Source organism: Oxyura jamaicensis, chromosome 4, assembly GCF_011077185.1.
Source record: "Oxyura jamaicensis isolate SHBP4307 breed ruddy duck chromosome 4, BPBGC_Ojam_1.0, whole genome shotgun sequence".
Lineage (NCBI taxonomy): Eukaryota > Metazoa > Chordata > Aves > Anseriformes > Anatidae > Oxyura > Oxyura jamaicensis.
The window spans coordinates 80701272-80723692 of record NC_048896.1 but is presented as its reverse complement, the minus strand read 5'-3'; the positions used below and the strand labels follow the sequence as shown (position 1 = coordinate 80723692).

Sequence of the window (22421 nt, the reverse complement as noted above, 5' to 3'; positions counted from 1 at the left end):
AAAAAAAAAAAAAAAAAAAAAAAAAAAAAAAAAAAAAAAACAGCAGAGCAACGCCTGCTGTTTTCAATGTACCAAGGAAAGCATTCCCTGCAAGGAAGCTGTAGCCACCAAGACTGCAAATTAAAAGTTTAAAATAAAAGCCTGTTAACGTATCAGAAGGGCACCAAGTCGCAAATCATCCACAGATGGGAGATGTATTTGAAAGGAGGAGCACTAGCAGTAGATCAAGGACCCTCTATAGCGAGACAACCTCATTTTGGAAAGACTACACATAAACTAGAAGATTAGGCTGAATTCCACGATAGTAGAAGTAAAACCAAAACAAATAAAACAGCAGCCCAGGAAGAAGAGAGGAGTTATAATCCTCATAAAATGTTCAAGCACAGCTACTAAACACCTTGAGAGTCAGGACACTGCTGGAGAACAGGGCACATACTGCTGTATGGGCAGCACACACCTGGTCCACAGCTGCTGCTCTGGGATCTCTCTCACCCTGGGGCTGGCAGAGGCCTCCCTGTGCAGAGATGCTCACAGCATCCCTGACAGCACGCAGGTTTCCCGGGGAGTTTCAGGAGGTATACACAGCCAAATGAGGTAGCACTGCACAGATCCCCAAAAGATAACTCACACTGGTTGTGTTAGACAAGTTTTCTCTTCTGCAGCAAAGATTTAAACTTTTCCTAGTTTAAATCTATATACCTTCCAAGCAAGTAAATTTAAGAAAGGTTTGGTGCATGAAATATGTAATACAATGAATTTTCTCTGCAGCTAGATTTAGCAAGAAGAAGGGCTAAAATAACCCTTTTGTTTATATATTTATTCAATCATTTAGCACCATGTAACACCCCACTGCAGAACAGCCACTAAAGAGAAGTTTCTCCCGTCTCAAATCACAGTGTGATGGGAAGGAAGAGGAATACACAGCTTCTGCACTCCTTAGCCGCACAAACTGCTACAGACTGCCTGCAGGACAAAGACGGGGGCTGGTCGCCCAGGGATGCTGCAGGATCACGCTCCTGGCCTCTGCTCCACAGCCCCGACGCCAGGCTGCTTCTGTCTTGGAGCTGCCCGTGCTGTGGGAAATGGTTGGACCCAGGCACCTCCAGAGCTCCCTTCTGATCCAAGCTGTTCTAAAATTATCCTATAATCATGCCAACTTTTTATCATAAATAATTTAGCAGAGGAGTGACAGCACTGCCAGGAGGCATGTAAGGAAGCTGTTTTTTATTATTGACAAAGGCTTCCTTTGATACGTTTCCTATTGTGAATCAGTACAAGCTACAATTTAAAAAGCAGTAGCCTGTCCTGTTGAATAAAAACTGAGTTTTTAATCAGTTCTTCTACTTGAATGTGTTTGTTCCCTGTCATAAATGAATCACAGAATTTTCTAGGTTGGAAAAGACCTCAAGATCATCAAGTCCAACCTCTGACCTAACACTAACAGTCCCCACTAAACCATATCCCTAAGCTCTACATCTAAAAATAAAAATAATGAAAATAAAACATTTTACATAAAAGTTTTACACAGATACATACACTTATGGACATCTGTGTGTGTGTGTATACATAGAACTACTGAACAGAACCACAGAGCAGTTGAAGCTGGAGATCACCCAGCCCAAGCCCTGGCTCAGAGCAGAGGCACCTACCACAGGTTGCTCATGGCTACACCTAGCTATCTTCAAGGAAAATATCCAAAATTTAAAATAAATGCTTAAACATATATCCCAAACCCCTCTGATTACCTGTGATACACTTAAATTGCTCAGAGTATTCCTGATTTAGTTGTTATTTATGCCCTTTCCATATTTTATATCCTGACAGTAAAAAAAAAAAAAAAAATAATGATGGAACTGGAATACACTGTGACAAACTGATGCAGGAAATGGCACTTTCTATGTGCTTACAAAATTTGGGAGCTCTAAAACCTTTTCATCAGAAACTAAAGCACCCGTCAGTTTATAGTAAACAAGAATGCCTGAAAACAGGCACAAGAAGTTCCCACACGGATTTCATTAGGTATTAAATAGTGAGAGAAATAACAGGTTCCATGTCATACACAGCACAATGACTACTATTACACAGCCCATGTTTGAACTCAATTTCAGAATGTGAGTTTTCCCTACTGAATAAAGATTTACTACTTATATTACTTGGTAAAGATTTTTTTTTTCAGAAGTAATTTGAATCTTCAGGGTGTTTTTCTCCCCAGTCAGCACACAATGGTTGACCATTCTTTACAATGAATTTACTATTTCAATAGCCTCAGTATCAACTGTTAGACGTATTCCCAGTTAATTCATTTCAAATGAAATGTGGAAGTCATATATATATTCCCATAAAAAAAAAAAAATACTACTGGCTAAAACCAAATGTAAAATTACTTTCAGTTACCCACCTACACATCTGTAGGCACAAACGTGCCTCAGCATTTTGTGGGATCAAGAGTCTCCCTCTCAGGTTGTATGCACGTTTACTACAGCAGTGCTTAAAGGTTAAGTGGGGGAGCATCCTGTGCCCCCCTGTGTAAAGCGTGTACCAGGAGCACCAAGCTTTCACATATGGCTATGTTGCTCACTGTAGCACAATGCAGAAACACCTCCGCCTACGTTTAATTCACTCATCTACTTGATTTACGTTTGCTTTTATGAAATGCCTTTCTAGCCTAGCTAATCTCATCTCTAGCATTCAAATATGTTTTTATTTAAAACTGAACTAAGGTAACTCCACATGATGGTATTCCGTGTCATCAGCAGAGTACCCCACTGCTGATCCGACACCTTGAGTCTGATTTCTGTTTCAGACATAAAAGGGCTAGGCAAGTGTGTGAAAGAACAGCATCCTCTATTTTCAAATTAACTGGATTACTTCTGAAATCTTGGCTTGACCAGCTGCACACATTGTTTCACAGGACCAGTAATCTGAAGCTTTAGCGCAGAACACATTTCATCACTGGGGTTAAAGAGATTTACCTTGTGAGGCTCATTTACACTGCTAATTACATTACTGCTTTGCACTGTCTCCTTCCTGCTCTCATCACACATGTGAAATGCTATCTGCCCTGGTTAAATCTAACTAGCCAGATGAACTGTTCATTTACCAATGCAATTTGTGATGAAAAAACAATCACCACCTCCTGCATTGCACAGGGATCGTGCACATAGGCCCAATTCTGTACTTCTCAGACAAGAAAATAAGGTTACCACTAGGCCTGCTTCTTAGAACTACTTGACAGAAAACGATAGCAAAAATAATACAGATTTAAAAATAAGCTCTCTGGCTATTAAGTACCAACATAATTTAGTTATAAATGCTTCTGCCAAGAAAGCTTTTCAAATCTAGGTGACAGGAAAACAGCTGGAGTAAAACCTTTGGGAACGCTGTGCTTGATCTTCACTCAAACAATGCCATTGAGCCAGTTCAGTTATAGTGCAACTCCTGCATTAATCAAATTATGCCAGAAATTAATTTATCCTTTTAAGCATAATATAACATATTAGGCTTCTATTCTGAAAAAGACTTCAAGCAAACCAGTAAGTACCATGACTGAAGCATTCAACTCGCACTGAACGGAGATCTTCAGAACAACAGGGGAGAATTACATAGATAATATACATGATAAGTTAATAACTGCTTTCATGCCACCTCATTCTAACTCATATCACAATATTTCATCCCACTCCCCTTCATCTCTAACAGATAAGAGTCAATGGACTATGGATTCACTTCACAGTTCAGTGTGATTCTGAATGTGGGTCAGTTTGATCCCATTTACTGTCATGAAAAAATAGCAATAATTAGTCTGAAATTAATGAATTAAAATAGCTTCAAGCTTGTTTTTTTTTCCTAATTATGACACAGAATAAAAAACAACCCTTCTAAGTCCAAGAAAACCAGAAAAGCTTGATAACGTCTGAAATGTTATATGAGATAAAAATCTCTTGGGTGTTTTATAGCAAGTTTTGCTGCAAGCTTACTGACATCTTAACATACTTGCTTTGACCTGAGCGGAGTTTTGGTTGCTTCCCCAGAGTGAGAACACCTCTTGCCATTAACACAAGCCATGGTCAGAGCCCACTCCTTTTGAAGAGGTCTCCTCCAGCAGGTAACCTAGGGGCCGTCCCTGCACCACTGTCAAACTACCTAATGGCTCTGCTCACTCGTGCCATTCCTAATCCCCGCTCTGCGCTGGTATGGCCGCACCTGGAGCACTGTGTGCAGCTTTGGGTGCCACCAGGACATGAAACTATTAAGAGCATGTACAAAGGTGGGCTACAAAGACAGTGAAGGGTCTAGATGGGAAGAAGCATAAGGAGCAGCTGAGGTCCCTTGGTTTGTTCAGCCCAGAGCAGAACAGGCTGAGGGGAGGCCTCATGGCGGCCTGCAGCTCCCTCATGAGGGGAGCAGAGGGGCAGGCGCTGAGCTCTGCTCTCTGGGGACAGTGACAGGACCCGAGGGAACGGCATGGAGCTGGGGCAGGGGAGGGTCAGGCTGGGGGTTAGGAAAAGGTTCTACACCCAGAGGGTGGTCGGGCACTGGAACAGGCTCCCCAGGACAGTGGTCATGGCGCTGGGTCTGCCACAGGTCAAGAAGAGCTTGCACAATGCTCTCAGACACATGGTCTGATTTTGGGGTGGTCCAGTGTGGAGCCAGGAGTTGTATTTGATGATCCTTGTGAATCCCTTCCAACTTGGACAAGTGTCTCCATGGACAGACTGGGCCAATAACCCTTGATCCCAAACTAAGAAAAAATGGACAAGAAAAGTAGGTAAACAAAAAAGGAACCTTGCCATTATACTGTCATGCAAAATGATGCCCTAGAACCCGATATTCTACAGTGGCTGGTTGAATGGAGGTTATAACAAAGAAATACATACTAAATTGCCAAATTATTTTAATTTCTAATTTCATCTGCAATGCAAGTTTGACTTCTCACCCTATTCTGCTTTCAGTATGCTGCTTCCTCCCACCAACATGATTATTTCCAGTACTCAGTCCCTGACTTTAATTGCACGGTGATCAAAAGCAAGAGAGATGCTACATTCCCAGCTTATCCTGGACTACTCTGGATCTGTATCAAAATCCAGCAATACACAAAATGAGACAGAAAGCAAATATGTAGTAAGTGCATTTAACATCTTAGTAGTCTTGAAGAGTGTGTACTGCTTTAATCGTGGCTGAAAGAGCAGAATGCCTAGAAATGAGGCTTAGCTTATACTGCATGCAGTGACGGGTGATGTGAGAGGGGTCAGGCTGCAATATGAAATGGCTGAAGAGATGGATGAACAGCTGCAAGCAGGATCAAAACTGTAGGAGTGGTCTAAGCTGGGTGAGTTTTAATCAGAGCACAGGTAGGACCAGGTGCAGTGCAGTTGCTGGAGATGTGAAGCTGCAGGGCAGCCAACAGCTGCCAAGCACACATCCTGCAAGAACCAGGACGCAAAATATCTGGGACTCTCTTCACACCCTACTGACAGAAAACAATTGTTAATATGGAAGAAATTACACAGCAGTAGATTAGATAAGTGACAGTCTATGAATTTCATTCATTCACAGAAAAAGTTCCCTAATTTCCTCAAAGCATAGATGAAACTGCAGAAGTTCTGTAAATGTAGCTTCCTCAATGTTGTTATTACTCGGGAAGACCAACCACGTAATTTTGCCTTCCACAAAAATGTCCTCACACCTTATAGACGCCCCAGGCTGAATTTACAACACCCCCCCCACCCTCCCTTTTTTTTTCTTTTCATGAACATATGCAGAAAATGTTAAAGATCCTAGCCAGAAAATAAATTTACAGTTAAAAAAAATATATTTTAAAAAGGCCAAAGCCACAATATCAACTGTTATACTACACCTATAATGAAATATTTCTCCTTTGAAAATAACCTTTGCAGGGACTTTTTAGCAGTTCTTTGCTACAAAGAAAGTCCTGTTCTTGCTGAAGTTTTGGAAAAAGAACAAAAAGAGAGAAGCCTTTAGAAAAATCTCTGCTTAGGAGTTTGCAATAAATTTGCATATATCATGCAGACACAAAGTCAAGTATAAAGCTTTGAAGAAGTATCCACACAGAAACTGCATCGTCTCATTTTCTGAACACAATGAAACTTCTGTAGAGCATTGTTTGTGCCACTGCAGCTATTTTTTGCCATTTATTTTGTTTGTAGTAGCTACCTAAAGTTCCCTCTAGGCCACCATCTGGTAAGGATTTACAGATTACAGGAAAAGATTTAACTTGGTTCACTGTATATGCTTGTCTGTCTGAGCATACTGCAGAGCAATTTCTTGATAGTTCAAGAGTTGTGTAACATATTGGACTTGTAATTTTTATCAAAATAGTAAATACGTTCATTATAGAACAATTGCAGTTTTCCTGCCCTTCACATCTCTCAGAAGTTCCCACAAACTGAGGGAAGCAAAAATCCTATCTCTGTATTGCGTAACTTGAACTGTTGGAAATATGAGTGCAGATAATTGGGAGTGGCACGTTGGAGCCCTGCTGGTACCAGCTTTTACTTACCTCAGTAAATGGCTTTTACTGTGATTTCTCGGCATTCCCTCTCTTTGTTTTTCCATTTCTGCAAGGGCCAGAATCCCACATTTGATAATGGTGGCACACACAATGGTTCAAAACACTACAGAGATCACTCCCTCACTCAAAAAAAATCAAAGAAAAAGGAAAAGTTGCTACTTTGAAGAAAGGCTTCAGATTTGTATAGGTATCTTTCAGCTTTCATCTTCTGTACCTGGGCATCTTTCAGCTGAGTTAAACGTCCAAAGCAATTAAAAATAAACTCTTTTTAGATCAGAAGAAATATTTGGAAAAAAAAATGCAAAGCAGGATTTGGATTTTGTTGTTGTTGTTGACAAATAAGCTTACACTAAGACATATATACTGATAAATTAATCAGTTGAAACTACAGCACTGGATATCTGTGGCAGCTGATTTCCCTTCTAACTAGAGAATAACTCACTTGTGGAAAAGTACACTTAAAAGCTTTCATTTCAGTATGGAAAGATTTAATAATGTTCAAAAATCACTAATAGTGATACATTTATTTTGCTCCAGTAACTTCCCAATAGTGCACATTCATTTAGGAAAAAAAAAGTGTAAAAGTTTTGTTTTGCTAAAATACAAGAAATCTACATACCACAACTTGAGAAGCCAAAAAAAAAAAAAAAAGCAAGGGAGAAGATGAATTTCTAATTCTCATAACTTTAAATGCAACTAAACACTGAATATTAGGCCCAGAGAAACAAGATTTCTTGCAGAAATATGTCAGACTCCTGTTACTTTGGCTTACATCATTTAAGAAAAAGCCATTACACACCAAGAAGAGTTTGTTGCCCTGGAAAAGACAACCTAAGCAAATTGTCAGACAAGAAAAAAAATCACATAAAAATGAGAGGGCTAGGCTAATGTGTAATTATGAAGGCCTATAACAAAAGAAAAAGTCAAATGCCTGCTCTTCCAAGAACAAGCAGTATCCATACAATATCTCACATTAATTCAAATTGCTTTGCAGAGATGATGAAGGAATCAAGACTCCTCACAGGCTTTTGAAAACATTATCCCAGTAAGTTCAGTAGGGGGGTGGTTGGACCAAATGATCTTGGTGGTCTTTTCCAACCCGTATGATTCTATGATCCCCTCTCTCAGTCCCTGTCCATTCCACAAGCTACAAATTAGAAGAGAGAATGAGGTTCAACACTTGGTTGACAGAAAAGATTATATAAATAAAACGGAGGGGGAGGATGGGCAGCAGAATAGGTGCCATTGTAGGGCCAGGAAAAACAGAGAGTCTCAGCTGAGTGGCCTGAAAACCCACCCAACGTCTGCAATCAAGGAAAACTTTCCAAGAGGTTCACAGATGATACATGTTACCAGAGAATCGGCTGACCCCAAACCTATTCCATCCCGCTTCTCACCATATGAGATGTTGGCAGGTTGCAGGTAGGCTCTGGAAATCTCAAATAAGCTTTCATACTTCTGTGTTTCAGATTTCCTGACTACCATTTTGTTACCAGAGGGAGGGACACAAACTACTCTCTTCATGTGGTGCATTCTCAGACTGTGACTGCACACTGGCCTCTGAAAGGTAAAACCTGGGCTAATGCCCAACATGCTTACCCTCTTTGCCATGAAATACTACGTGATTGGCCAATCTTTTAGAGACACAAAGAAAAATGAATGCACAGAGAATTTAAAGAGTTTAGTTCAGTGTTTTACTGTAACTGCTGGTGCATAGACACCACACTACATTCAACAGAACTAATGTTACCCACTCATACACGCTGCACACAGTAGTACTATTTAAATACATGCATTTTTAGGAGATGATACCTTTTTTCAAAAACAAGCAAATAAGAAAACACACTTTATTTTTACCTAGAATGATAAGCAAATGGCAAAGTGAGCTCCTATGACAATACTGTCCTGTACCTCCTCCTGTGGCTCCCTCCTTGTAGCCACAGCCCCTGGATCTGGCTGCATTCACACCTCAGCCCTTGCACTGATCACTGCTTCATCAGCCACTTCTGAGCAGCCTCCCCACGGAAAGTAACTCAACTCCCTCAAGCTCTGCTCAAGGTTCATTTTCATTGTTTTCTCACTTCTGTCTTAATATTATTGAAGTTATAAGGCCGGACTGGATGGGGCTTTGAACAATGTGGTCTAGTGGGAGGTGTCCCTGCCCATGGCAGAGGGGTTGGGATTAGATGATCTTTAAGGTCCCTTCCAACCCAAACCATTCTGTGATTCTAAACTGTGAAGCTGGATTGTCACTTTTCAATTACTGTAGAAGCCTGTTTTTCTGTCGCAGGCACAGCTGGCATGTAGTATTAAACCAGATCAGGGCAAGCATTCAGGATACTGTGGAAAAAGAATTCCAGGAGTAAATAAGCCTGAAAATCTTGCATTAATCATATGTGCTACAGTGGTTAAAACTGACTTGCATATTGTCTACCTAATATCTGTCTCTAAAAGAGAACTGTTAACATCTGCAACCATACTTTTCTACGGTTGCTTCCAGCAGATGATCTGTTTAAGCCTCCCCTCCCCAGAACCTCTGTTTCCTCCCCATCCACAAAGCATTCTTTAGACAAGCAATCTGTTAAATAGTCTACAGTTTTTGAATAGTTTTTGGAAAAAAAAGAACTATGCTTCTGATGCCTAACATAAAAAAGCATACTTTAAGTCCTCATCAAAAAGTATTTCAGTATTATTCCTTGTTTACATATGTATATCATCAAGTGGAGCATCTCTTAACTTCCCAGCATGAAACGAGCAATGATCTTTTAAATGCTCTTTCCTTAAGCATATGTGAGTGGGCAGAGAAAAGAAGATGCTAATTTATCTTGTATCTCCTGCTGTTCAGTATTCCACAGTATTTCTAACCTTAGACACAAGGCATTTCTTTCAATGTATACCCCACAAGACTAAAAAAAGGAGCCCTGTAAATCCCCCTGCTTATTCCAGTTCTACCCAAACCACTACCACTGCTGCTTGCTATATACAACCCCTACCACCAAAACCTGCATTTGTGATGAACACACTTTGGCTAATACCTTAAATTTGTGTCACACTTCTGGCCACAGCACTAAAAAGTACCTGGACATGGAGAAGGCAGTGACTACATCTCACTGAAGCTGTCGTTTCACTACACAGCTTAGCCAATTTAACAGCCACCTTACTATTAGGCAGGTCTTGCTCTTCTTCCCTCCAGCTTCCTGCACCAGCAATTGCAGCTGTGCTCCCAGTCCAGCTCCAGGAGGCAAGTTTTAAGTAAACCAACCCATGTGGTGCACAGGGGGTAGCTGTCAAACAGTAGCTCAAAAAAGCAGTATATCACATCAGCATGGTTCTGCATCTGAAATAACACCGAGACTTTGCACAACTGGAAAAGGATGTTTTATTTTTTTACAAAAGGTCGTAATTGTTTTGGAAGCCTGAGAACTGTCCTATGCTGATGAACTGCAGCATCTGCACATAAGCCAGAGCCACAATGCAGTTCTTGGACATGGCCAGTATCTCCAGGAGTCTCGGATCTCAAACCAAAAGGACATCACTAGCCATGCATGGCTTTGTTTAGCTCCAGTGCTGCAACACCCAGACACACGTGCATCTCACGCAGGCACTGCTGAGATGCTTGTGCAGATGAAGCAAGGGTTTTCATGTCAAGTATCGTATTTAGTCTACTATTAGACTGAAACTGCCAAAAAAGGAAAGATTTCTTGAACCTGTTCTGTTCAGATAGCAATCAGAAAACCACAGATCTTATCCTTTTACCGTTGTACGGATGCTTTTTTCATACGGAAACTGTAGAAGATTTATTAGGAACAGGAAAGAAAAGCAAAGTAGAAATGGACAAGCAAGAGGTAAATTTTTTTGCAAAAAAAAAAAAAAAGGTTAATTTTATACAAAAAAATATTCTGACTTTTTAATTGAAGGTGTGATAAAGTTTTTTGATGATTTGCTTTAGAACCTCAACTCTAACACATCTGATGTATTAAAAACCCCACAATATCCTCAAATGTTCATCCAACCTACCTCCAAGAAGGTTTTACGTATCATTTTTCCATTACAGGTATACTAGCTAGACACACTGTTTATTTTCACATAAAATTATGTGGTTTTTTTAATGTCAAATATGTTACAATTGTCGAATACATTCACGTGGGATACCAGTTTCAGAGATAAGGAACACAAGACTAACTTGCTAAACTTGATTTGCAGCTGCTTTGTAAGACTGACCAGGCAAGGAAAAAGGAAGGACAATGAGGATCAGAGACAGGACTCACACTAAAACAGACCAGTGCTGCTCTTCAGTCATATCCTCAAACTGCTCAACAGGTGAGACTGCAAACAGAAAGAATTAAGAGATGCAGTCCAGGTCTAAAAACAGCTTGTTATTCTTCCCCACAGATAAATAGTACACGTAATGTGTACTGCTTTGCCCAGACAGCATATGCACTCAAGCTTACATGAAAGCTTTCCTCCTGCTTCAGCAGGAACAGAGCAATCCAGACTAAAAAGCAGAAGCTGGAACAAAGCAGTTGTAATTTAAAGTAAGTGGCATAGCAGTCCAGCAATACGCTCAGATACAATACAACAAGGCAAACATGCCTTTAAGTTTTTGTCTTATTTCATCTAAAAAGAGAAGGAACTTTATTCCTAACTTGTTTCTTTTGTGAACTCTTCACACTTCAGTTACAAGACACAAGCTGTGAAAGTGAAGATTTGTTGTACACGTCCTGCTGGCAAGTGGAATCTCAGATTAAAATCGTCTTACCACAACTAACAACCAGTTTCCATGGGAACAAAGACAAAGCCTTGCTAAAATATTCAGAGCAGCCAGACCCATGCCCTTTCCACACTAAGTTCCCACCTGAAGGTCTCCAGCCCAACAGGTGACACGCACCACGTCACAACTATCAGTCAACTTAACTCTATTAATAACTTAATGCTTCGCTTTGCAACAGATTCTAAGTAGGACAAAGACTTGTTTGGGTAGATGTCCTCCTGGCTGAGAGATGCAAGCAACCTGCAGTTTCCCTATTATCTATTTACCGTGAGCAATGCTGTTAACAGTATTCAATAATAACGATGCTCTATCCTGCACTGTCCTCAACAACACAAACAGAGAAACCAAGGCACAGAGAGACTGAAGACACCTACTGTAGGAGCATCACGTAGCAACCCAGTTACCAAACAGTCCCTTCCACTCCAGTGTATCATCAACTCATAGCGGAGGCTGCTTCCCTTCTTAACAGCTTATGCTCCAGAGTAAGTGACTCCCATTTACACCAGTACATCATCTAGTGAGAGCAAAAGTATTTGACTGATGGAGTTGAAAGCAAAATCTATTCACAGGCACTGAAGCATTGCAGATATCCTTGTTCATTTTTTAAACTAGTTTCCTGCCATTCCCAAGGAGCACAGCACTGTTCTGAAAGATCCAGCAACTGAAACAGACCAAAAGAGCTCCAGTTCCTCACACAGGTTCTGGTAGTGCGCTGTACTCAGGCACAACATTTAATCCTATTAATAACTTACCCATTAAATCTGAACTTAGATTAAGCTGTACGTCTGCAAACCTCGTGGCATGAGCAACATACTTAATTAGAAGCTGTTTATCAAATAATTACTCAGATTTTATTAAAAAAATACAAAAAGCTCAACTATTTTGTTTTAACACTTGAAAGTGATTTCTCTATTTAAAGTAACTAAGAAGAACATTTAAATAAATTTTAAGACTTAATAGCAGGCAAATGAACAACTTAAGAACAATTTTTCCCAAAGACTCTCAGCTACTTCATATTTTGCTTTAATCACAAGCTATAAAGCTCATACTAGCTTTTTTCCTAAAGGCTTACTTGGTACTGAAGGAGTGTAGATGTTATATTGTAACATCAGAGTGCAACTGCAAGCACAAAAATGACTTGCAAAGGCAGGAATATCTACATGCAGTTAGACAAACCTGACACTTTTTTCTTTTTCCTCCTAGCTAAGTGTATGAACAGTGGTTGGAAAACCAAACATTAAGGACTTCGAAGTACTAGGGAAAAATATATAAGACTACTAAGATCAAAGTTAGAGGCGAGTGATGCAGAGTCCTGCCTATGAATCACATTCCTCCTCTATCTTACAGTTAGATGTGATATTCTGGGGCATCAACCTGGAACTAACTCTTCTGAAGCACCAGACCAAGAGGGATGACAACATTTGGAATAAGAACCATTGAAAAGGCTTGCTGTGCACATTTGTGATTATGTTTATTTTCATCTCTGAATCAGAATTAACTCTATTTCAAGTTGGCAGTTTAAAAAATCCAACATTTTAAATATGTAAGTACACCATTAATACACTGAATGTGAAAATAGAACAGCATATGGCAAAAGAGATTAAAGGGATTAACCAATTAAATGGTATGACTCAAACTGACATGATCCGCCAAATCTGCATTTTGCAGCGAGGTGTGCAGGGACATGGGAAAAGGACTTCACCCAACGAAAACACTGAAAGCCAAACTTCTAAAAATAACTGCTTTGGTTAAAAGAGTCTGCTAGGACACCAGCAGGAGTGAGATGTGTGAGATGCTCAAAACTTACAAGGTAAGCACAAGTGATTTACTTTTGGATGTCTCCCTTCTCTCCAACACTGGATTTCACAAACACCTACTTATGTGATACAGAACTTACCACAAGCAGTCCCATGTGACTGTAATCTTGATAGCAAACTGCATACTCAATTATTTATATATTTAGGCCACATAATATTAAATCCGACATACAAGGCTATAGATCAAATTCCCATTATTATAAAGACACGGTAAACATCTCACTGACTTCAGGCTTTCATAATCAAGACAGCAAAATATTCAAGCATGCCTTCACACCCAGAGACCTTTTTCTGAGAGCTGAATGCAGACAACAACCCTAGTGTATCAGGTCTCACAGGGAGGCAAACAATTTGTCTGCATGTTGAATGGAAGGAAAGAGGCCACAAAAGCAGAGGCATCTGTAAACGGTTCCTCCAGAAGGTGACACTCCATCAGCTGCATGCAACTGGCCTCCCTACAACTCGTTTAAGACCTACCCAGAAGGCAGATTTTGCAGGGAGCAGACCAGGCTTTAACTTGGAGAGGTTAATGCCTGGAGATTTGTCTAAACATGATCAATTCATTCAAGTTCATTTGACTTCTTCTATAGATATTGAAGAAATGGCAAAAATACAAGCAAATAATAGTTGACAGGTATCATACAGGTCTGTAACCAAAGAAGTTGCTTTTAAATTCTTGAGTAATTTAAAATCTTAACAGAATTGTATAAACAACAAATGAATTTAAGTTTCTTTTATACACGGTTACAGCTAAAACACCAAAAGGAATCAGTAACAAGCCAAAGCCCTTCTTAGGTTATTAAAATTTCACCTCAGTATAATTTGAAATGCCAATATTATACAAACACGTTAGCATTTCCTTTTAACAGCTAAATGAAACAAAAAGCATGCTGAAAATTTACATTACTGCGACTATTAAATCCACAAACACACAGATCCCAAAAGCACATTTCCAGCAATGCAACCTCGATAAGCACACACTCTTCTGATATCTCAACTTTCCCTTTAGAAGGGACAATTTAGTAAGAAAGGAATGGGGGCTGCGAACAGTTCCAGTCTTCACTTCGGCTCACAAAGGAACAAGAAATTGCATGCCTGTGTAAAGGAACTGCCCTTATGTGAAAGTTGATTGTCCACGCAAATATGAAAACAAACAAAGTTTATTTCAAGTTGCTAAGTTTCTATGATCCTTCCTAGGCTACATCCCTTAACACCGTGCTAAAAGTTTACCGCAATATGCAAATCCCAGAGACCTGCCTTTTAAGAAAACAAGTTATGCTTTACTCCCACCCCATGCTTCTGAGCATAAATAAGTAAAAAAACACAGTCAAGAAAAATAGCCTCAAATGCATCAATGACAGCTTTGAGATATGAGAGAAAAGTACTGTGAAATGTCATTACCATTTCATTTTCATTAATAGCCTCCAACTATGCATAGCAGAAAAAAAGCATTATTTTCCATGGAACTGTACACGTTCCCAGGTCACATCACATGCTACTAATCAAGCCCTTGCTATCACGTGCTTCCAAATTATGGTCTCGGTACCAATAACAGATCTGAACACAAAATTAACCAAAATGTTTATCAACTTACCTTGCGGAAAAGGATTGGGCTGCACTAAATACAGGAAAGCGTGGACTATTTTAAACAAAATTCCTATTGGCCCGGGTTCGTGGTATGCACCTGTATCATACGTCTTGGCAGGTACAAATCCAAAATCCAAAGTCCCGGGAGGTGGTTTGTATATAGGCTGCACCTCTGAAACAGTACTTCCACAAAACAACACCAGCAGCAGACAGAGTTCCACAGCCATGGCTAGCAGTATTCATAAAATTGGAGGTAGAGATATTTGTCCCACCAAACCTAGAAATCTTCAGTACATTCACTCGGGGGTTAGCTTTCTAGGCAGTAAAATGCTGGTGTTCTCACACCTTTTATTCTTTAATGTCTTCTTGTTCTGGAGTGGTATAGAAGCCTCTCATGGAAATGACTCAGCGCACCATCTCTGGAAAAAAGACAAAAACCAGCCTGTTAAGTTGTGGGCATGCAAATAGGAGAGTGCAACACACCTGCACACTTCTGCACAAGTTGAACATATCATCAGCTGTAAAACCAAGCTTGGTAGGGCAGAAAAGAAAAGAAAAAAAAAAAAAAAGGACTGAAGTTTGTGAATCCAATGGTCTACTGCACACACGGTACTTGAAAGAGGGATAAGTACAATTATGCATAGTTCCAGGTCAGTGAGTTTTCAAAAACAAAGCAGAGCATTGGGACAGCTCCAAGGGAAACAAACACAATTAAAGGTACAAACATATGAATTGTAGCTCTGACTAAACACAGTATGGCATGCAACAGTCACTGCAATGTGTGACTAACCACCAGCTGTTACTCTAGCTGATGGCAATTATTGGCCATATCCTATAGGTTCTTTAATCTGTAACTTTCCAGTTTGTAGGACTCCCATTTTCCTCCCGAAGCAGGACCTAGGAGAGGGCATCTCTGCGATACCTGTTTCACAACTAAACCCAGCGACTATATCTCAATTTAAGCCTCCATTCTTTTAACCATAACTTTTAATCATTGAAAACAGGTTAAAAAAATATTTAAAAAAACACAATAAAATCCATCACGTTCCCAGAAGATAACAGTGAGCGTCAGCAATTACCTTCTCTTAACTCAAACCATCACAAGGTTCTCCTTAGGAGCTCGAGCAGTCAACAGTTTTTATTAATAGCTTGCTAAAGCTGAACAGCACTAAAGTGACTTCGGATGCTTATGCATCTTTAAGATGTTTAAGATGTTGTGAATCGACAAAATCACAGCAGTTTCATCAAGTGCCTCTTAAGAAAAGTAAACACAACCCCCTCAGGTTTCCAACAAAACATCTGGACCAGAATGCCACTAGTGGGGACGCCTGGGGACACACTGCCTGTGACAAGACACCCGCTTCAATCCGGGGAGCACCCAGCACAAGCTGACTCTGCTCGGCAAGCCTCTGTTGCCACTTTCAGCAGTACTGCCCGATGGAAATGTTGTTCAGATCACTCACTTGCAAAAAAAGATGGCAAAGCAACATGAACACCTCTGGCTTCAGCCAGCCCAAACTCACACCAACATCTTCACTTGCGAGGTGCTTCCAGGTCAAGGAGAGTCTGACAACAGAAACACTTCCACAAGTCGGTAGCAAGGTGAGACTTAGTCTCTCCCACGCCTTACTGTCTCTGTAACAACACAAGCTACCTTTCCAAAAAACATAACTACTTGCTAGAACAAACAACGTGGAGGGTTTGTTCTCTACTCCGTCCTGTGTGCCCAGGATAGAGCAGCATCAACAAAGATATGGGCCTCAGGAATGCAAGGCCAGATTGAAGAACGAGAGACAGTTTGGTTTCCCTGAAGCCCAGTCTAGCTAAAAACAAAAACTCAAAGCTATTTTTCCCCCTTATGGCTAGTGAAAACCAAGAAAAACAATCATAATCCTATGAATATCAGAGTTATCAAACCTTATTCAAAAAGCCAGTGTTAGTAACCATGTGTATATGAAGCTCCACACAGAAATGGAAAAAATGGAAAAACTTAGAAGTCATTAAACCATGAGGACTTCTTATCAGAAAGAGAATGTTTAGTTAAATAATAATGAAAGAGATATCCAGCTACAACATATTAGTTTTCTTCCTTTAATCTTTTCTTGTTAATAGACTTTTTCAGCCTAGAATACATTTTCCAGCAGAAATGACCAGAACTAAGTGCAAAGGATTTTTCTCTTAATTTTCTCTGTCGATCAGTGACGGTTGTACAAGTTTGATAAGATAAAGCTCAGCTTGTTTTTCCTAAGAAGTCTGGACACTTTCAGAGCCAAGTTGAGCGTTTGGGAGATTTCTGAAGAACCACTCCAATACCTCAGTAAGCCTGAAGCACACACGAAGTAACTGAGCCTTGATCCCAAAAGTCAAAGAAAATTATACAAAAGTGTACAGAAGACACCACATGGAAACGCGAGGTGTGTATATGAAAGATAGTATTAGAAGGGAAGATGACCTCCATAACTGGCATCTTAAGGCAAAGCTCGAAGACGGCACATTTTCTCTAGTGTCTTCTGTTATACCAGAGAGATAGTGGAAGAAGAAAAAGTATATGCAACTTCCTTTACGTTAAAATTCGATTCTTATATTTTTAAATAATTTAAACTGGACCTAACTGTACAAATAATTGTCCAAAGCACTATCAAAACGCCCTTCCCATTCAGGAAAATCATCACCGTGCCTGGCAGAAGTGTAAAGTCATACATTAGCTGATACAGAACCCTGGCAGTTTTAAGACAAGGACACCACTGAAATTGCAAGGACACTACCTGTACTGCAGCGACAAACAATATCCTGCTGAAGAGATACAGACAGCCACCTTCCTATCACAAAGACACCACACAAATCTCTGATTCTACATAATTTTCAGTTAAGCGTTTATAAAGTTCAAGATTTTTCAGAAATCAAGGAGGTGTCTTGTCAGAAAGAATCTGCAGAATTTGTACCAGGCTCTCTCCCTTTATTGGCAAATAAATCACAATACACTCGGTATAGGCACTCTTATTGGACAATTCCTCTAGGCTGACACCAAGTCTTCTCTAAACTACATAAAAGTTTCATTTATAATGACTAGAAATTTGCAGAAACACTATTAAACATATACCTCAGAATACCTGTAAGCATTCAGGTATTCAACCTACCTAAAAATAAGTCAGGTATAAAAACCTCCCAGCAGTTATCCTCATCTTGAGATCTAAAACAAGCATATAGCTTAGCTGTGCGCATCTTAGTAGTTAAATGTGCTAGATAAACAGCGTAGAACATGAAAATCAGTCCATGAAGTTTGCATTTGTGAGAACTGCAAGCATGACATACACACAAGCGAGAAATGTATGAAGAGAAGTGGATAGCAGCTTATGGTAATCTTTGTTGCAGCATGTGGCCATCTCATTTCCTCCAAAACAGCGAGACATCACTACAGACAGAGAGCTGTAGTAATGCCTGCACAACTCCCCAAGTTCAAGTAAACAGTGAGCAACAAGAAGCTGTGTGAACCTTTGAAGTGCTTCCATCAATCAGCTGTCAAGGTGTGTGAAATGAACAAGGCGTTCATTTCATGCTCATTTCATTAGTTTTGATTATAGTATATATACACATATATACCTGTTAACTACTTATGATATATAGCAATGAAAACTTCCATTTATTTTCTGCGTGGTTTGCACGCATCTATCTTTAGAAGACGGGAGCTGTTACTTTTTATTCTGCAGCTGTCACTTAAGCATTCTCCATGCACAAGTCACTAAACTTAATTCCTGCTTTCTTAAAGCGCTACCTGTGGAAGACACCATCACTCCTTTGCCAAGTATGCTGCAATATTATCATATCTCCAATATATCTTGCATGGTATTAAGAAAAGAGCAGTATTTTGCAAAACCAATAAAGCTTCAGCAATGCCAGTGCAAGTTTAAAATGGGAAGAGGAGACAAACCAACAGCTGCAGAAGTTCAATAACTGCCTTGGTGATCCATCACCTCTAAGGAACAGAACTCGGAAGCAGCATGATGTCCAGCTCTTTGTTTCAACGGCACCGGCCTCCTCCTATTTAACATTGCAATCCATGCACATACGACGCTGCAGTGCAGAGATGCGAACTATGATTAACCCTGTGAAGTGAAATTCAATCAAGCAGAGGCTAGATTGCTGAAACTCAACGTGGGAGCCTCCTGGCACTGACCCGGGGTGGGACAGGGGAAGCAGGAGTTGTCTGCAGGAAGCCCACCCCAAGGAGCTGGCTGTTTTTCTTACATTTCATTAGTCATTTGGAAATCCGTGTCCATAATCCCCTTCAGGGTTCCTGTGAAAGCAGCCACCAGAAGACCTGAAATAAGGCAGTCACAAAGCAGGTAGCTACAGCTGGCCTTTGACTCCAAGGCGTGTATTAAAAAAAAAAAAAACTACACACGAACAAGACGTAACACAGCAAGCCAGGCTGGCTGCTGTCAAGTTAAAATGGTACGGTTTTCTGTTACAAAATCTCTCCAAAGCCTTCCAAGGATTACAACCTGTTGCCACAGGAGGAATAGGAAGCAAACAAGCCTAGTAAATAAACACCAGGGGCTGCAGAACAGAGTCTGGCAGCACCAACAAAAACCGAACAGAATCTGCTACACCTCAGGAGGCACCCGACGTGATTGCTGGGTGCTCAAAACAAAAAAGCATTCAAGTCAGAAAAAAAAAAAAAAAAAAAAAAAAAGGACATTCAGAACTCAGGTTGGCTTCGAGCAGCTGGCTACTTAGCAATCTGAAATAAATGCATATCAAAATTAATTAATTAATTAAAAACCAAACCCCGCACCCTGCTGCTTTTACGAGCCACAGCAGTTTACAGACAACAGAAAGAGAGACGTAAAAATAAATTCCAAGCGCCTTATCTTCCCCAGAAGATCTGCAGCTCTGATTTTTAGCCAACCGCCTACACGTGTGTGCTTTCATGGACCGAACAACAGCAAAAACACACAACGAGATTTCCAGTGGTGCATTTACACTAGGATTCGTAAAGCGTTCCCTTGTGAGAGCGCTTCCCGGCATCTCGTAGGAGATGTTGAAACACCACGGAGCCATCCCACAGAGAGGCAGCTCTTCGGCTGAAGTGAATGAGGGCTGGGCACATGCCCCAGGACCACCGAGGGCTCACTTCACGCCCTAGTAGCACCACCCTCGCACCGCAGACCCAGATTATGCTCGCTTCCAGCCGAGCCCAAGTTTCCCCCCGGCCTTCCCCATCACTTATCACCGCAGTGACCTCTTCCCCGCCACGCTGCTCAGCCCTGGGATCCGCAAGCCGCCCAGCAGCACGGGCACCTCTGCCGGCACACCGCCCGCCCTGGCGGCTCCCCCGGCCGCTTCCCCGTGCCGGGCTACGGCGGGGGCGCAGCCCCCGTTACCCAGAGGGCTGCCCCGCTCCCCGCCCGGCAGGCCCAGGCCCTCACCGCAGCGTTCCCCCTTCCCCAAGCCGACCCCCAGAGCCCGCGGCGGGGACGGCCGACCCCCTCCGCCCGCTCGCAGCCACCATTTCACCGCCGAGCCTCGCCGCCACGAAGCCACCCGCAGCCCCCCCTCGGCTCCCCTCAGCGCAGACCCCCCAGGTCCCCCCGCTCCCCCGCAGCCGGCTTCCCCACCGCCCCCCGGGGCAGGGGGCTCTCCCTCTCCGTCCCCTAGCAGAGAAGGGCAGCGACACGCATACCGCCCGCACCGGGGCCCCACCTGCCCCGGGGGGGGCAGCGCTGTCCGCGGACCCCTCCTCGCGCTCGCCCTGCACTCACCGGGCGGAGCGGGGACGGGGAGATGGAGGCGAATGGGGCACGGCGCGGCTCCGCCTTCTGAGGTGGTGGCGGTGGCGGTGGCGGTGCCGCCCATGGATCGCGGGGGCGGGCTCTGCCCCGGGCCGGGCTGCGGGACCACCCCGGCGGGCTGCGGGAGGAGAGGGGAGGAAGAGGAGGAGCGTGAGGGGCTCAGCCCCGAGGGGAGAGCCGGGCTGAGGTGAGGGGGGCTTCGCCATGCTGCCGCCGAGGGCCACAGGGGGGTCAGGCCGGCCCCCAGACCTGTTGCTGCTGCCCGGGTTTTGCAAAGATTTCTCTTAGGATCCCCCCCCCACCACCACCTTTTTTTTTTTTGGGGGGGGGGGGGGGGAGTTCAGGCTGTTTTGCTCTTCCTGTCAATTCCATCACTTAAGGTTACTTCCCTCATTAGCTGTTGTAAGAGCGTCTCGGTTTACCCCTCCCGGGGATGCCCTTATTTCTTGACAAGGTTATCGTTTATTTTGGGACTGTGGCCATGTTCCTAAGTGACTTTGTTTCTGAGCCCAATGATTTATCAGTAAGACAAGAAGCTCTTTTCCTACAGGTAACAAGAAGCTCATTTCCTACAGTAACACACACTTTACTCATTTGTCCTCTGTGATTTTATTTGCAGCTTGGATGTTTCAATATTGCCCTCCCCGTTGCAGTATCAAATCATCAGATATGAAAACGATTCCCATGTCTCTTACTAGGCTCTCCATCACAAATTGAGGCAAAGCAAGCAGCTGCACTGGAGGTCCAGGATCATACGAGCTCCCTGGAGAGGCTTAAAACGCTGAAGGAGAAGGCAGTTATTCTCCCATTTACTTTATGCGCTGGAAGGCAGAAAAGGAGGCTTCTGCTGTGGCAGGAGTCTGTCTTGCTAATGCAAGTTTTGCCAAGTATTGGTCAGTTTTCCTACAAGTGCTATTCGGCATTGTTGATTTTTACGTGTAGTTCAACTTGGGGCATTTGCCAGCACTGCCCATCGGAGAACAAGTTGCCAGGTTGGCTGCATGCAGAACAAACAACTATTCAGACCAGGGCAAATCCCGAATTTGTTCAGCAGGAGGATATGTTCAGCAGGAGGATATGTACAACCCCAAATGGGACAGAACAGCACAAAGCTCAGTTGCAGGCTCTTGGCTTAGCCCTTCCTAAAGTCCTCATATACACCTCAAAGCAGTGTGTCAAAGAGTGGAAATGGTGTAGTCTTGGAAAGACACGGAACATCTTGACAAAAGGACAAGTGTGTTAAATTAGCCAGATTGTCTTCAAATCCAGAAGTACAGCTCCTTTTTTTAAGCTCTAGATGAAAAGTGTTGTAAATACGAGAGAATATTCCTTCCCAATAACGAGCCGTGTGTACCCAAACTATTAATTTGATGAGCTGGTGAATTTCATTCCTTGCTCTTGTACAGTGTTAGAACAGAAAAGCCAAGTCTCATTGCCACTTGACTGGTTTTAGACTGCAGAAAGAAGGCATATAGCTACAACAATAAATATCAGCAAGAGTGGAAGAGTATGTAGGACGTGAAGACAAGGTAGAAATGTGGAAGAGAAGACCATGGAATGAAAGATCAGGATATCAAGACCTTCTGGAGCCAAGGACACTAAGATTTATTTTTGGATTGCTAATTAATGCAAGTACTAGGTTTACTATAGGTTAATGGTAGTAAAAGCCAAAGATATTAAGGTTTTCTTTTGGATTACTAATTAATATGAGTAAAAGGTTCACTACAGGTTAATGGTAGCTACCACAGGATTTGTAAGTGAGAAATGGCTATAGTTTGCATAAACAAGGACATGCAGCTAGAGTTACAGGAAAAAGATGCTGGCTTTCACAGAAGATTTCAAACTAAGCTAAATCAAGACCAACTCTGTTGATAGAGGCATTTCTTCAGCAGACTAAGTCAACACCAATTTCCTGATGAGTA

The 22421-nt window shown here is 41.9% G+C and overlaps 1 protein-coding gene across 15 annotated transcripts in view; it reads right to left on the bottom strand.

The window, feature by feature from the left end:
* The window catches only part of PROM1 (prominin 1), a 63150-nt gene extending 42526 nt beyond the window's left edge, over window positions 1-20624 (bottom strand). For 13 of the 15 annotated variants that reach the window (XM_035325673.1, XM_035325680.1, XM_035325683.1 and 10 more), the window contains exons 1-2: window positions 20470-20624; window positions 14715-15126 (exon numbers count right to left, since the gene is read on the bottom strand). In XM_035325673.1, the coding sequence (XP_035181564.1) occupies window positions 14715-14934 (220 nt within the window). In that variant the 5' untranslated portion in view covers window positions 14935-15126; window positions 20470-20624. Of the gene's footprint in view, window positions 1-14714; window positions 15127-17844; window positions 17878-20410 lie in introns of those variants that run through there. The other 2 variants (XM_035325674.1, XM_035325675.1) reach the window with 2 other exon arrangements.
* Window positions 20625-22421: the final 1797 nt, after the last annotated feature.